This window comes from Haemaphysalis longicornis, unplaced genomic scaffold (genome assembly GCF_048455015.1).
Source record: "Haemaphysalis longicornis isolate Haplotype H1 unplaced genomic scaffold, Haemaphysalis longicornis Haplotype H1 scaffold_12, whole genome shotgun sequence".
Classification (NCBI taxonomy): domain Eukaryota; kingdom Metazoa; phylum Arthropoda; class Arachnida; order Ixodida; family Ixodidae; genus Haemaphysalis; species Haemaphysalis longicornis.
Window position 1 is genome coordinate 30928498 of NW_027526225.1, and position 15985 is coordinate 30944482.

Here is a 15985-nt window from a genome sequence, read left to right on the forward strand (position 1 = left end):
GGGGGCTCCTTTGGGGCAGCGTGCCGTTTCCGAGTCGGCTGCTTTCCAACTTTCGAGGAGCCGTGAAGACAAAGTACAATTTTGTTCGGTTCGAAAGACCTGGCTTTTGGTTGCGCACTCAGCTCTATTGCAGCCACAAGAGGTGTCTTTTTCATTGATAAAGCATAAACAGTACTAGAAAACTTCCAAACTTCCAAAAAAAAAATGCCATTATATTTATTGTGAGTCCGTAGGTAGGAGGCGACCAGACCGTGGCTTCGTTTCGTAGCTCCTTTATTCGGAGGCGAGTCGAAGAGAACCCAAGATGGCGATCAAGCCCAAGAGCTGATGATGATCTCCGAAGAAGCGGGATCATCGATGATGATGAGTATGTGCAAGGAATGAAGAAGTGATCACCTCAAGCCGGTGGTGATGATAGTGAGCAATTGCTGCCTACGGTGGCAGACGAGCTGTAGCCTCAAACAAAGCTCACAATATATATATATATATATACAGTGGAAACTCGTTACAACAGATCTGCTTACAACAGATATTTGGATACAACGTACTGATTTGCAATGCTTGGTTGGTCTTCCTATCTGTGCCATTGATTAAACTCCCTTTACTGCAGATTCTGTTACAACATACATTCGGATATAACAGACCAGTTTGAAAGGTTAACAAGTCCACCTTTGCATCTCTACAGCAGACTTTTCAAGTGCAGGCAACCATTCATTTGTTACGTATGTTTTCAGTTTTGTGTTGCTACTTCACAGTTGTGATCAAATGAAAGCAATTTGAAACAATTAAAAATAATTGTGAATTAGCAGAAGTGAAACTTCTTGCACCCACTTGCAGTATGCATAGGTGTGATGTCCTGGGAATCAAGTAATAGGATTTGGAATTTCAGTGCTATAGTGCAACAGATAAGATCATTATATGAAAATTACCTTCATTAAAACAAAAAAATGTATGCCCTCATACATTATAGATGGCTAAATCTCCAAGCTTAGCAATGAGATCTTTACTTGCATTTCATTTATATTCATGTGAAGACAATGGAAATGCAAGTGTAGGTTGAAGACATGAAAGAGAGAAATAATAGTAAGAATGAATCAAAAGTTTGATAAGGTGCCATACAAGAGCAGCCCAGCAAATGTAACAGACATGCACGTCATTTTGCGACGTGCTTCATAGTGTCACAAGAGGATGAAACTGCTAAAAAGCCCAATTCATCCTGAAGGTTTGTTGGCCTAAAATACCAACCTGTTTAAGTTGTAACTGAATCTTGTGAAGTGACCAGCATACTTTTAGTATTGTGTGATTTGTTTTTAGCAGTTGAAAAGTCCAAACTCTTGTTATAACAGACTTCATCCATGATTCCGTGAAAGTCTGTAGTAACAGTATTTGGATTGTTCATACTTCTTTTATAGCAGACTGAAATCATGATCAGTATCATGGTCTGTTGTAATGAGGTTGTACTGTATATATATATAATATATATATATATATATATTTATATATATATATATAATCAAAGACGCAGTCCTTATTGCCAGTGCTATTCGGCTACTTGAAGCGCCGAATGAGGTGATTGTTATTTTTTTATTACACAGGAATAAATAAATCCAAGCCGAGAAAAAATCCCCCGTGATTGGAAGTGGGAATCAAACCCACGACCTGATACTGAGCTTCGAATATAAGGCGGAGCATGACTTTGAGACTACGGATTTTGGAAAAAATACTTGCCTTATATTCGAATAAATGCAGCAGTTATCAGTGCGTTAAGTGCATGTTGACGGTGGCAGCCGTCAATTGCACCACTGTCAATTGCACCAGCAAGATCCTGTGGTGTCATAGAGCAATCGCAGACAAGTGGCTGGGGGGGTCGCCACTGCCTCATATGTTCTCCTTATCTCCGTTATTTAATTGAACTTTGCTGTAAAACTGGAATCATTATTATCGGGACAAAGCACTCTTTTTTTTAAATGAAATAAACAGGTGGTTTGTTTGTCTTCATGGCTCCTTTAATTAAGCGTGGAGACAGGCTCCTCTCCGGACCGAAACAGTCCTAAAAGGTACTAAACCACCATTATTAACCAGAAGAACGCGTATAAATTGATCTAAGAGAGCGTTTTTTAACAACAACAAAAAAAATTCCCCGGAAATACGAAAAGTAGTAGTCTTGTACTCATGCCGAAGACATAAGCGTTTGAAGCTGTGATGCTGCCCTCCAGGCTACAGAGATTGAACAGCAAGCTTGTTTTTGATTACGAAAACTCCCGCAGTGTTCGAAGTTAACCACTACACGGCACTGGGCATAACAGGAAGTGCCTCATCTGCACCGACTTGGAGACGGAATGTCACTTCCATTGAAGGCAATTGCGACAGAAGAGGGTGGAAAGCGGAATACCTAGTGGCCCTTGTCATGGGCTTTATTGATAGAAATCTGCTTAGGTGTGTATTGGATTCCTATAATAGCAGCCGCTGTAATGAAGTGCTTCTATGCTGAAGGGATGTCCCGAATAAATTTTGATGGTGATGTACTTTAATTGGTGCCAAAGAAAATCGTGAGAGGGCCATTCTGGTGTAAGTATCCGTTGTGGAGGCAGGCAGAACGTAAGGCTTCGCAAAGGCTGTGGCTCAGTGGCTACGGAGTTATGCTGCCAAGTCCAAGGACGCAGATGCGATCCCAGATGTGGTGGCTGCTTTTCAAAGAGAGGCGTAAAACGGAAATGCCCGTGTCTTGATATTTTTTGTCACGTTAAAGCATAGAGTTTCATACTTATATATGCTAGAGGGAAATCTGGTGCCACTGTCTCGGGTAGGCATGTTCCACTTGTCCTTGGAATGGCTCATGAACAGGCTAGAAAGTTGGCTCTGGCTGCAGAAAAGCAGCAATATTACTGCAGAAGATTATTCACATTTGTTTTGTTATAATGAAATTGAGGCTCCAAAAAGATTAATTTGTCGGGGATTATTTAGAAGCTTCATGCACGATGAACAAGAAAAAAATTTTGCCCTTTTTTGTTGATTTTGGCTTCGAGACAAGAAAGAAGCCATGCGGCTAGCCAAGCCAAGGAAAAACAAAATGTGTGAAAGATCCCTAGGTGGTCAAAATAATCCACAGCCCTTCATTACGGCGCACCTCATAGCCCACGTGTAGCGGTGGCATGTCAAACGTCATAATATGAAAATTTTATTGGCTATTTTTGGTACTGTAAGTGCGATTTCTATTAAAGTCGCCATTGGTGGGCTTTTCCAGACACCATTTGAATTTCTTCAGTCAGCAGTGTGTGCTTGAATGAATTTATATTTGTTTTAATGCTTCTGGGAGGCCAATTGGTGTACTGGAAGCATTGTATTTTACAAATGTTTTGCACTTGTGGCTTGCGCTTGTTTTGCACTTGTGGCTTGTGGGTTTAACGCGCCGACGCAACGCAGGCGATGAGGCGCGCCTTAGTGGGGGGCTCCAGATTAATTTTGACCACCCGGGGATCTTTAACGTGCGCCGAAATCTCGTACACACAGCGTTTTTGCTTTTCGCCTCCATCAGAAAAGCGGCCGCCTCAGCCGGGAATCGAATTCGCGTCCTCGTGCTCAGCAGTGCAACACCTTAGCCGCTGAGCCACCGCAGCGGGTGAACAAACATTTATGCAAGGCGGCTTGAGAGCCATAAAAATGATCAAAACCATACTGTTCAGGTTGGTGATCTGTGCGAGAGATTGCCCCATTTTTCTGCCGGCACATACTGCAGAGGATATTTTATGATTGTACTGATCTTATGGCTTACAAATTGTTTAGCTGGTAGAATTCCTAGTATGGACGCACTAATTCGCTGCAGGAAAAAGACAGGTGTAACAGCAAGGAAATAGGCAGGGTTATGTTCAAACAAGTGGGGAACACTCGTAATGCTGCACGTAGCTGTCACAAGGAATTCGTGGCATTCACTTCAGGAACGACGTTACATCACTTTTATTTCTTAACCCCGCATGATTTATCGCTGTTTAGAGTGGCCGCGTGTGTTTCTGCCCATTTTGTGAAGCTGAATGTCCCCTTAACCCTAGTGACTCGTGGAAAGGTTCTCGGAGGCGGATCTCATTCCCTTGGAAAGCAGCGAGCCGTCTGAAGAACGGGACAGGAGGAGACTGCGACAGGCACTGCTCTTGTGAGTTTCTAATAGTGTGCGTTTCATTTCATTTGCGTATGTTTGTTCCTTAAAGGGTCATCTAAGAGAATTTGTCAAGCTCCTGCTCCTGCTTGCACTGCATAGACTGGCTCAAATAAACACTTTTTTCATCATTTATCCAGGCTATAAGGCAGTACTGTTTATTTTATAAAGCCTTAAAGAAGAAAAACTACCATGCGCGGTGTTCAGCGGCCGCACCAACTAGAGAAGTGACGTCCATACAAGGTACTACGTGATTGGACGATGTCCAAGATTAGAATTCAACGAGTTTCGGTTTAAGTTCTGTGAAATAACACGCTTGGCATCCGACGTTATTTTTGCCTGGGCACTCTGGATATCTCAGTAATCGGTATACCGCGCTTCTGCCATGTTGTCGGCTGTGAAATGTGTCGGATAAACCTATCAGCACGGCTTGGGATCGTAACAATCACTAGCCGAGGCAGTGGATAAACGCCCTCCGCGTCCCCGCAGACGCTCAAATGCGATGCGCTTTTCCCCCATCTTTGGAGCTTTCCTGGCTTGTGCCTGTATCGTAAAAGGCGTGTTCGCACCAGGCCAAGGGTCAGCCGATTCCGGACTAAGTCCGCAAGCATTCGGGACTTATGGCAACACCAAACCAACGATAACTCGCCAGCACGTCAGTGTCAGTTTGCACACGTTCTACGAACTCGCTCATAGAGCAATGAACGTTACAGCGCAAAAATGGTGAATTCAGTATAGAAAATATTGCCCAGAAACAAATAAATCAACTTTAAAAAAAGAAGTGCACTATCAGAAATTTGAACTTGCGACTTGCAAAACCATATACCTACTGCTCCAGACCACTCGGCCGTAAGCCAGGGATGTCAGGGGCGAAAATATAAAGTATATAATGTATAGCCAGTCCATATTTTTATTTAGTTTTAGCATTTCAAGCAGCATAGATGACTATTTCTTGTATAACGCTCGTGCAGTGAGCGTCCCCCAAATTCCCACAATATCTTATGGCTAGCGACTCCATTGCTTAGATGAAAAAGTATTCGCAGATGTGTGGTCGTAGTACTGACCACCTGTGCTAGTTCACCCAGTGCAAAAAATGCTTCTTGCACACTTGTTTTATGCTGTACGATAAAATTTTTGTACTTAGTACCTTAGTAGCTATATTGGTTCCTTAGTACCTATAATAACTTCGCTGTCTCTTCTCCCACCTTCAATTGGCCTTACATTTTTCTACTAGTGTACGAGTCAGTAACGCGTCGCATGTGCGCTTGTGTAGAGCGACTTGGACCTAGAGCTTGATACAGTCTACAAACTAACCAACTAAAGGCACATTCTTTCAGGCACCAACGTGTTGTAGCTTAGCTTCAACTGAGCGAACGAATTGCGACAACTAAACGCTGGGCCGAGTGATTTTGTCAGAGGGTCGGCGAGCCGTGCCCTGCAAGCCAAGCCATCTTGTTTGAGCGTCATACAAAATGTCATAGGAAATCGGCTAGGAGGAAGCAGAGGGGAGTACAGCATTTTTTAATAGATTTTTCTACTGAATAAAGTCGCATAGACGCATTGAGAGTGGTTGAAGCATGGCCTAGGGACTACAGTTTGCGCTAGTAATCCCGCAGTGCTTACAGATCACTTCAGGGTCCTTTTAACTCTTTCGTTACGGCGGAAAAACGGCCGATTTTGAGTGCTTCCACAAAACTATTTTTTTCTCCTGAGCTAGTGGACACATTTAGCATTGCTATGCATGTAATTGTAACTTATAGATTGCTCTTGCAAACACATACCAGCAGTTTTGTGAAAGGTACAATTACTTACAGTTTATTCGTCAAGTAATCAGAAATAAATGCATGAAAGAGTACAGTTAAACCTCGATATAACGAAGTCGTACTTGGGGCCGCAAATTTCGTTAAATCGAGAATTTCGTAAAATCGAGGTTTCGATTTTACAGTTCATTTAATCAGTTATTGGGGTTTTAACACTTTGGCCCTCGCCAGGCAACAACTGCTATGTAGTTACCTCTCCAATTAAAGCGAAATTTGTACTAAAACTGGCCGCGAAAATTGTGTGAATTGAGTTTCAACACTTGGGCAATGGAATTCGGATAGCCGACGGTAGTTCATGTGTCATCGTAAAACCGGTGCTTTTTCCGCAACGCCTCATTAAATATGATAGCAGACTAGGTTTCCACTTTTTCTTTTTTCATTTCGGTCACTACTAAATGCCGCTGTTAGTCAATTGAACCCGCGTCCATGTCCCGTGAACTTCACCCCGCCGAGGTGCTCGTTCGAAGTTACGCCTCTTTTCGTCCATTCAGTGGTAGGCTTAGGCGCGGCGGGCCAATAGCGAAAGGCTGCTATGAAACTTTCGAAAGACTTTTTTCATGCACAAGGGCTCCGCAGTATGGGCGCGTGATTCAACCACAACACTCGAGATAAAACCATGATTGCGAGTTGAGCGGAGTACACGCGGACCGCTTCACTGTGTGGAGCAGCGCTTACGTGATCCGGAAAGCGGAAAGCTTACATTAAAAATCTTCCGGCCAAATTCGATTAAGCAATTACTTTTATGCCCACTGAGCCCTTACGAAACTGATTTCTCCGCACCGCAGCTGTAATGAACGCTGGTGAAACGAAGATGACCACGTTCAAAGAGAGCAATTTATTGCCACCAGCACTCGATGTTCAAGCCGTAGTGAAGAAGTCCGTAAGCAGTGCTTGGCGTTTCTTGACCAGGGCGGGCTTTACGTGACGCTCGTATGCTGACAGTGCTAACAAGGTCTTAAACATTCGTGTGCACCTGCGTGCCTCCGCAGAACATCGATGGCATCCATCACACTTCGGTGGCTGTCAGTTTCACCGAGCTTCCTCAGGCTCTTGTTCGGAACACTTTTCTTTCTCTTGGAGTGCTCATGCTGCTTACAAGACTCACCTAACGATGCACGAACAAAATATTAATTTGGTTATCAGCGAGCACAACCTAGCGCAGTAGCACCGTGAGCAATGACGCGTAGAAAAAAAAAAAGCTTGAAGTAGGCTTCGGTAGCCTAAGCATAGAGGGCGCTGGCGTAGGCAACGATGGAGACGTCAAAATAGTGGCCGCACTATTAAACCGTCTATGACCGCTAGCGGTTTGTGCAGCTTCGTTCTTCGCTTTTAATTGTTGTTAACCGTAGATTTCACCGCTTTTCTTTCATTTTAGCCTTCAAGAGTCAATTTGAGTACTGAATTTTTTCAATGTAGGGCCTGAGAGGCAAAATAAAACGTGCCTCGACCGGAATTTCGTTCTTCCTCTCTTGCCGTGACTTCGTTAAATCGAAAGCGCCGCACAAAATTACTTCGTAAAATCGAGACAAAAATACATGCATTTAGCAAAATTTTGTTAGAAAACTTGAAAAAATTCGTTATATCGCGAATTTCGTTAAATCGAGGTTCGTTATATCGAGGTTCAACTGTATACACGCAACGTATATAGGCGGTTGTAATGTGCTTAAAAATTATTCTAGGAATTCTAAGATATGCAACTTGTTCCTACATTTCTTGGCCATGATTATATATCAACGCTGTACTATGATTATATATCCTGATATATATCAACGCTGTACACCAAGTTTTGTATTTTTGTGGGCCCATCAACCTAGCGGAACTGACGGCTGTGCCACTCCTCGAAGCCACTCGAGTGTAAGTCGGTCATGCATCCAAGCACACTTTTTTGTGTTCTGACACAAAATCCTTTTCACTTTAGTGGTTACAAACCGGAAAAAAAATCCAGCGCTCTTGAGAAGTGTCGCGCATTGCTCCGTAGCGGTAATCTGACACGAGTGCCAGGCTATCATGAAGGTGATAACGCGATATGACGCGGCGCATTTGGCAAAATATCCCTACCGTACATTGTCCATACCCTACACATCAATGTGTAAAGCCGCAGTCGTCAGATAGGAAGCTCGTTTTGTTTATAAATACAGCCCAAATACAGCGAACGCTGTTTTCACACAACTCGCCACTACCGCGGGTTCAAATTTCACTCTTGGCGCGGTATCTGCACACGAAATATCAACAAAACATAACAAAATCGAAAAATGAGTTTTCAATAAATACGCCAGATGGCGTTAGCTGTCCGACAGGCGCCGTTTTTAGCTTTCGCGGGACTTCTGAAATCATCGGAACTCTGTGTCCGATGGACGCCATTTTCACACAACTCGCCACTATCGCGGGTTCAAATTTCACTCTTGGCGTGATCTCTGCACACGAAATATCAACAAAACATAACAAAATAAAAAAAACGAGTTGTCAATAAATATGCTAGATGGCATTAGTTGTCCACCAGGTGCCGTTTTTAGCTTTCGTGGGACGTTTGAAATCATCGGAAACCGGCGTCCGATGGCCTATGGCGCCGTACTGAAAGAATTAAGGGCCCGAAGACATTATGTAAGCGGGGGGGGGGGGGGGGGGGGGGCATAGAAAAATTTATGTTGGAATAACAACGTTCCATGAGGGTAGTAAGTTATACATCAATAAGTGCAAGAGGAGTGTGGCGGTGAATAAAGGAAATAACAGTGGCGGACGTACTGATACATCAGTGAACAAAACTAACAAAAACCAGAAAAAAAATAAAAGGAAACCAAGACCGATTGCACAGGTTTAAAGTAGTAAATAAAACACATGGATCACTATTTGTATCAGTAGTTGTTAACTCTGCAGCGGACTCCGGAATGACCTGTTTACCGTCAGATGGTGCCACAATACTGCTCAGGCCCGCTTTCTGCCCTCGCTTTGTTTCTGACCGTATTTGCACGTGGCTTGTTTTTGTTCCGTTGGTGGGTAGTAATCGTTTCGTGAAGCATGTAGTGTGTTTGACAAAGAGGGTCATGTAAGACAATGTCGCTGACGTCAACCGGCCATTGTCGTCTGAGGCAACCCCAAAATGCCGCACTGCTGTGCAGCTATAACAAGCATAGTGCGCGCAGTACCAACAGCAGTATGCGCTGGTACTTCTGTGTTTACCTGTACTTTGTTCCTTCCATTGTTTACCCCACCATTCTTGCTGCTATAAAATGAATATGCATTACACTTAAGTGAAAATAGCTCATTGTGCAAGCTTATAAACCCTGCCCCTCATAACTTGCGTTTGCTTCTGCCGGCCTCAGCCAGTCACACAGGTGCCCACTTTACATCATAGGTTCTAGTGCGGGAAATGAGGTAGTTGGTCGTATGCCTAATCTCTGTTTCTATCATTATACAGCTTATTTAACTCTTTCGTTACGGCGGAAAAACGGCCGATTTTAGGTGCTTCCACAAAACGTTTTTTTTTCTCTTGAGCTACTGGACACACCTAGTCTTGCTATGCATGAAATTGTAGCTTATAGATTGCTCTTCCAAACACAAAGCAGCAGTTTTGTTAAAGGTACAATTACTTACAGTTCATTTGTCAAGTAATCAGAAAAAAGCCCTCAAGAAAAGTATACGAAAAACACGAATCGGCACTTTTACCGAGACTAAAAATTATTTCTGGTATTTTAAGATATACAAATTGTTCCTACGTTCCTTGGCTATGATTCAATATATAAATCAACAGTGTACACCAAGTTTTGGATTTTTGAGGGCCTCTCAACCTAGCGCAACTGACGGCTGTGCCACTCTGCGAGGGCACTCAAGGGTGAGTGAGTCTTTGTAAAATGTGCATCCAAGTACCGTACTTACCGGATTCTAACGCGCACTTTTTTTTCCGGAAAAATAGGTCGAACAATCACATGCGCGTTAAAATCGGATACGAAACCGAAACTGAAACAGCGAAAACTTCGTCCCACCCATCGCCATCACCATGTCAAGATGGCGCTGAAGCTTTTAGCAACGATTTTTCGCACGAAGGAAGCATAGGCGCCTAGGCTTTTCTATCGGCGTTCACACAAATAGTCAAATCGTTCCACTTGCGCGCTTGATAACAGCAATGGCAGCAGCGGCTCTCACTTATTCAAAACGAGCGGTCGGCTGAAGCGTGCGCCTCTGGAGAAGCTCGCGGGATGGGCGTGTGAGGTGTGGGCCACGATCCCATCGACCATGGTTGAACGTTCGTTCAAAAGTGTGTTATCGCGAACGTGCTTGACGGCACCGGGGACGAGATGTTGTGGTCAGCGGAGAGGGACGAGGAGTGAGATGAGTGAGATTACATCGGGAAATAAATCACCCGTTTCTCTCGCATTCGTTTTTCTTGCTCACACAGTTCCGTGCGCGTTACAATCGGAGGTGCTAGTTTTTTCGGTTTTTTGTCAGGAAAATCTGGTGCACGTTAGAATCAGGTAATTACGATATACTCTTTTGTGTCCTCGCACAAAATCCTCATCAGTTCGGTGGTAAAAAACAAGAAAAAAATATCGAGCGCTCTCGACAAGCGTCGCACCTGAACCCTGCAGCGCTAATCTGACACGAGCGCAAGGTTATCTTGAAGGTGATAGCGCGATACGGCGCGGTGCATTTGGCAAAATATCCCGGCCGTACGTTCTCGAGACTTTAAACACAAAATCAAAACCGCAGTCATCAGATAAGAAGCACGTTTTGTTTATAAATACAGCCCGGAGTCGCAACGAAATTACCGGCCAGCGCTTGTTGAGGTGCAAGGCACGTGAACCGGAGCTTCGTCGTCCTAACTGAAATCTGAAGATCCCACATCATTGCTTGATCCCTCACTGCTGCTGGAATCAGAAAAATCGACAGCAGGAGCAGCCGAAGTGCTTGCTGCAGCAGTCCGACTGTGCGGAGCGCGGCGCAAACCAGACGTCATTTTTCCTCCTCCTCCCCTCCCCCTTCGGTTCAAATTTCTCTTGCTACGCCGCCACCATACAAGAGACATAAACAAATGAAACCGAAATTGAAAGAGAAGTCGCCAATGAACACACCAGATGGCGATAGTTGTCTGTGGAGCGCGGGTTTCAGATCTTGCGGGAGATTTAAAATCATCGGACGCCGGCTTCCGATTGCCTATGGCGCCGTCGTGAAAGAGTTAAGGAAGTTTGTATTAAAAGTGGTGTCAGTGTTGTTCTAACGAATCAGTCTTTCGAATGAACCAAACTTGCATTTTGTCGCCGTGGCCACTTTAAGGATCTACCAATGGATCTTACATTAATTTTTTTCCCTCCTGTCTCAAGACGGTTTCATGAGCTGTTTTGTAGGAGCCTACATGGTAGCATAATAATTTGTCAAGTGTTTTTTACTGATTTCGTGCTTAGTGTTGTACAAGTTTAACAAAAACTAATGTTATACCCCGGCTGCACCAGTGTCCAAATGTCATTTGAACCAAATGTCATTTGACTCACATGCGAAGTTGTGCTGCTCCGCTGGGTTTTGAAATGCCCTTCGGCTCAAATGACATTCGAGCCAAATGAGCACCGAGGGAGACATTTGGGAATTCAAATGCCATTTCTAGCACTCTTGCGCACAGCGTTCCAAGTCAGCATAAGCAAATACATTACTGGCGTACTTATAACAAGCAAGATATTCTTAATTGTGGGACTTCGTTAACTTCTCGTCCACTTAAATCGTGATGTCAAGATGTAATAATTCCGTACTCTCAGCACCAGTGCGAGCATGTGACAAACCAATGTGGCCAGGCAGCACAAAGCAGCACAAAAAACCGCGATTGCGATTCAGAATTAAGCGAAAACCGTGTCAAAGCTTATGATATTTATAGTTTGATATCATTTGATAATGCCAAAGATTGCTGCTAAATTTGACTGTTGCATTATTGTGTAAAAACAGAACTTGACAGCAGCAGCGTCCCGCAGCACGGCGAGCTATTGTTAAAGCTTTCAAATGCCATCGAAATCGTAGTGGAGCACGGTGAATTCCGAAAGGCACCATGCAATTTCCACCAGCGGGCAAGGAACCATCTTGAGCGCCCATTTCAAACACCAAGGTTTAATGAGCTGTAAAATTAGTTCCAAATGATGCATCAAAAAACTGCTTCGTTCATTGCATTCACCAGGGTTCACAGTTTTGGAAAATATAAAGATTACAGTTTTGTGAGTAACACTGTTTTGTCTATTGGTCGATCAAAAGTGGCTAATTATCTCTAATTACTTTCGGAACTAATTGACCGACTAAAAAAATAATGGCATATCTGAAATCAGTGGAGAAAAAGCAGCAAGACTGACAAGTTTCACAGAGTTTACTTGAAAATTAAGAGAAGTTATATTTCAAGACCAGTGCCCTTCCTTAAAATTTGTGTTCTGTTTTCGTTCTAGCAGTGGCATGCCTTGTACTCGGGAACATAAAAACTTTTTTTGTTGTTTTTATCTTTTTTGCCGCCTTCCGGTATTTTCTCTCCAATTCTTGATAGAATAAATAAAATCGCATCATTTTTGTTCATTTGTTCATTTGTTGTGCTCTTGCAGGGCCCAGGACAGCGTGGGCCGATCTAGTTTATCACCTCGACGAGACGGGGACATCATGTCGGCGGAAAAGCCAGAGTCTCCGAGTAAGCCGCTTAGAGCTCCCTTTGATGTGTCCTTTTTATTAATGTCTTACACCACAAAGCCCCAAAATAAGGAGAAGAAAGTTCATGTGGAACCCATGTCCACGTCGTGTTTGTTGGTTTTTACCGTTTAAGGCTGTAGCTTTTCCCAAGGGGCTGTTGCTTCAACATTCAAATCTGCCAGTCTCGTGTGCAGCTTGACACATGCTTGAAGGGCACACTGCCTCTCGTGCAAAGTGTAACGTATGTGCCTTTCTCACAAGTGCCCGGGAGGGGAGAAAGGGGCATGGCGGAGTGAAGGGGCGATTGTGAAGAGGGAAAGGGCGCTTTCCGTGCCCTATCGTCGTCGTGCACGTACGTCAAGTCACTGTTGTGATGGCTTCGTGAATTTTTAACAGCGATGCTGTTTAAAGGGGCCATGCAGACAGAATTCAAGTTTGGTTGATTCGAAAGATTGCCTCGTTAGAATACTGCTGACATTACACTTAATGCAAACTTCTCTCAAATAGGCTATATAATTGGGAAAAAAGAGATAGCCATGCGAACCGCTAGCTCATTTCCCGCACTAGAACTTATGACGTATTATGGGCAGCTGTGCGATTGGTTGAGGCCGGCAATAGCAAACGCAAGTTAGGCAGGGCTTATAAGCTTGCAGAACGAGCTATTTGCACTTAAATTTAATGCATATTCATTTTGTAGCAGTGAGAATCGTTGGGTAAACAATGGAAGTTATGCAAGTAAACGTAAACATAGAAGCCATGGAAGTTATGAAATTAAACATAAACATAGAAGCCCCTGTGCATACTACTGTTGCTACTACGCGCACTATGCTTGTTATAGCTGCACAGCAGTCGGATGCTTTGCGGTTTTCTCAGACGACACTGGCTGCTTGGCATAAGCTGCATTGTCTTACGTGACCCTGTTTGTCGAGCATACCCAATGCTTGACGAAACGATTACTACCTACCCTAGTAACAAAAACAAGCCAGATGCAAATATAATGAGAAACGAGGCAAAGGCGGTTAGGAGTCTGGCTCAGTAGGGTGGCACCATCTAGGAGGACTGACGGTAAACAAGGCATTCAGCAGACCGCTGCAGACTAAACAGCTCTTAAACCTTCGCGTGGAAGACCTGTCCTGGTTACATCATCGCAGACGTCACCAAACACAATTTGGCGGGAGAAACAAAATTTTAACTTGCATTAATTAATTGCTCAGTGAATAAACCATCGTCTGCTTCCGGACAAGCACGGGGGGCACTATAAAACGCCAAATCTTTTGAATAAAAACAAACTTGTATTTTGTCTGCATGGCACCTTTAAAGCTGGTGCTCAGCCGGCGAACGTGCGCAAAAAAAAACTCTCTGAGCGATAATGTCAACACGGGCGCTAGCGCCGCTGGACCTTTGACAACACTCTGCCCAGCATCAGTGTCATGAGAATCTCGTGTGCTGTTCTCTTCACCAGTTCACATGCGTTTGCGCCTCAAGTGAGAAGCACAGAAAAGGTCGCGCTACAGACGCCGAGATCGTTGCCACCGGTTCTAGCGCGTGCCAACGTGGCCCACTTTGGGAGAGATGTGAAAGCTTGCAGACAAAATGACCCGGGCCAGCCAGTCATGGAGGACACTCAGCGGCAAGTTCAGAAATCTGTGTGAGGTGCAACAGCCGGGTCTCTGGGACAGAAGAAGAGCGTCACTCCTGAAGAAGAGAAAGTGCTGGGTGACAGCCACCGTGCCACTACTCAAGAACAGATGCGACGACTTCGGTCCAATCCCGAATATCGCGCTGGTGAAGCGGCAGGGAAACGTCAGTGAGTTGCAGAAGATCTGGAGTTGTGAGCTGCCGTACATTGCAAATACTTTAATGGCCAGGTGTTCATTGCTCTTCGAGGGGCTGACGACGAGACCATGCAGAAAACTTGACCGAGTCTCCAACCATAATCACGCATGAACTTAGCTGAACCCATAATAAGCTTGGTGGGGTCACCAGCTTTGCTGTTTTCCCAGTTTTCGTACCACTAGTGTAAAGCTGCCCCCATTTTTAACAGTGTAGCTGTCGTTGCTGGCCGTAGTGTGTGCGGCATCATCAGAAAACCCTGGGTCATAGTTACTTCCACTGCTTGTTGCGCACGTGAGCAAGTGCCTTACGAGGAGCACCCGGAGTCGTCCAGGCTTGCGCATAGCGCTCGCAGAAAAATACCAAGAAAAGAGTTTAGTGCGTCCACGCCTCAGGGGGGAGCACAAAACAGTTCGTGCTACAGGCGCACAGTTCGCGAAGCCGGTTGCCGCCAGTTCTAATGCATGCTAAACACGTTCCATTTTGGGAGAAATGTGAAATCCTGCGGTCAAAATGATCCAGGCCCGCCGCTCGTGCATGAGTATGACGACGATATAGATGGATATGGCGATGACGTCTACTACCAGAGTGAAAAGCAATGATGAAATGCGTAAATAAACAATTTCAAATCTGATGCAATGCATGGTGGTGTGTCCTTCAGTGCTTACATAGAAAGAAATCCTCCAGCTTCGCTATGGTTCAAGACTTGGCCGACTTAGTGCGAGCTTCGCCAATTTTTTCTTCTCCTAACTCTACCCTGTCGAAGTAAGCAGCAGTTAACAGAACAACATGTTGAAGTCTGCTGGCATTGCGCGATGAAAGTTGCAATAATTTTGACGAATGATCAATTTTTTTTTCTCTTGCATGGCCGGTGGCAGCGGAAGGACGCGTGCCAGATGGGTGAGTGATGTTCAACTTCGTGGCATGATGTACTCCGGAACAGAGGGGTTGGTGTGTGAGATATGGGGGAACCTTGAAATTAATGTTGTGAGCACATGAAGTGAAACAAACAAAAAAAAAAAGGTTAAAAGATGAAGGTGGCGAGGGATTCGTTTTAAAGGGACAGGCAACCGCTTTTTGTTGAGTGCATATCCTCTGGCCCATGTGAAAGCCAGCGTCTTATATAGTGGTAACAACGAGGAATTTCTAAATAAACTGAAAAAGTTTTATATCGTGCCACATGTGCACGAAAAATGACATTAAGTGCTTCTTTTAAAACAGCTTCCTTTAATTGTTAAGTAAACTCTGTGAAACTTGTCCGCCTTACTGCATTTTTTCCACTGATTTGAAATATGCCATTATTTCTTTAGTAAGTGAATTAGTTACCAGAATAATTAGAGGTAATTAGTAGGGGTGTGCGAATATCAATTTTTTAATTTCGAAGCGAATTCGAATAATAAAAACAAAGTTCGAATCGAATCGAATATTTTTCGAATATTTTTCGAATACGAATACTTATGGTTTTTTGTAAAATTAATGTTTTCACCATCTAGAGACACAAAAACTGCAGCTTTATTGCACAACAAATCGCACAAAGTAA

The 15985-nt window shown here is 44.0% G+C and overlaps 1 protein-coding gene across 1 annotated transcript in view; it reads left to right on the forward strand.

Annotated features, from left to right (window-relative positions):
* LOC144162543 (E3 ubiquitin-protein ligase Rnf220-like) overlaps positions 1–15985 on the forward strand; it is a 49369-nt gene that overhangs the window by 21869 nt on the left and 11515 nt on the right. Inside the window, exons 7-9 of the mRNA XM_077693125.1 lie at positions 4061–4147; positions 12531–12613; positions 15324–15345. Of these exons, the coding sequence (XP_077549251.1) occupies positions 4061–4147; positions 12531–12613; positions 15324–15345 (192 nt within the window). The remainder of the gene's footprint in view (positions 1–4060; positions 4148–12530; positions 12614–15323; positions 15346–15985) is intronic.